Raw genomic sequence first — 292 nt, 5'->3', positions numbered from 1 at the left:
CCAAAGCCCGCAAGCCCGCGGGGCCCAGCGTCACCGAGCTGATCACCAAGGCCGTGTCCGCCTCCAAGGAGCGCAAGGGGCTCTCCCTCGCCGCGCTCAAGAAGGCGCTGGCCGCGGGCGGCTACGATGTGGAGAAGAACAACAGCCGCATCAAGCTGGGGCTCAAGAGCCTCGTCAGCAAGGGCACCCTGGTGCAGACCAAGGGCACCGGCGCCTCCGGCTCCTTCCGCCTCAGCAAGAAACCTGGAGAAGCAAAGGAAAAAGCTCCCAAGAAGAAAACTGTTGCAGCCAA

The 292-nt window shown here is 64.0% G+C and overlaps 1 protein-coding gene across 1 annotated transcript; it reads left to right on the top strand.

The window, feature by feature from the left end:
• Window positions 1-5: 5 nt before the first annotated feature.
• Window positions 6-284, top strand: LOC103623045 (histone H1.11L; the record flags this gene model as incomplete). The annotated part of the gene is made up of 1 exon (XM_008642083.1): window positions 6-284. A coding segment is annotated over one exon (279 nt), but the record flags the coding sequence as incomplete, so codon positions are not given.
• Between the last annotated feature and the right edge of the window lie 8 nt (window positions 285-292).

The sequence above is a fragment of the Corvus brachyrhynchos genome, unplaced genomic scaffold, assembly GCF_000691975.1.
Source record: "Corvus brachyrhynchos isolate BGI_N302 unplaced genomic scaffold, ASM69197v1 C11392010, whole genome shotgun sequence".
Lineage (NCBI taxonomy): Eukaryota > Metazoa > Chordata > Aves > Passeriformes > Corvidae > Corvus > Corvus brachyrhynchos.
The sequence above is the reverse complement of the archived record's forward strand: the minus strand, read 5'-3'. Positions and strand labels throughout refer to the sequence as shown.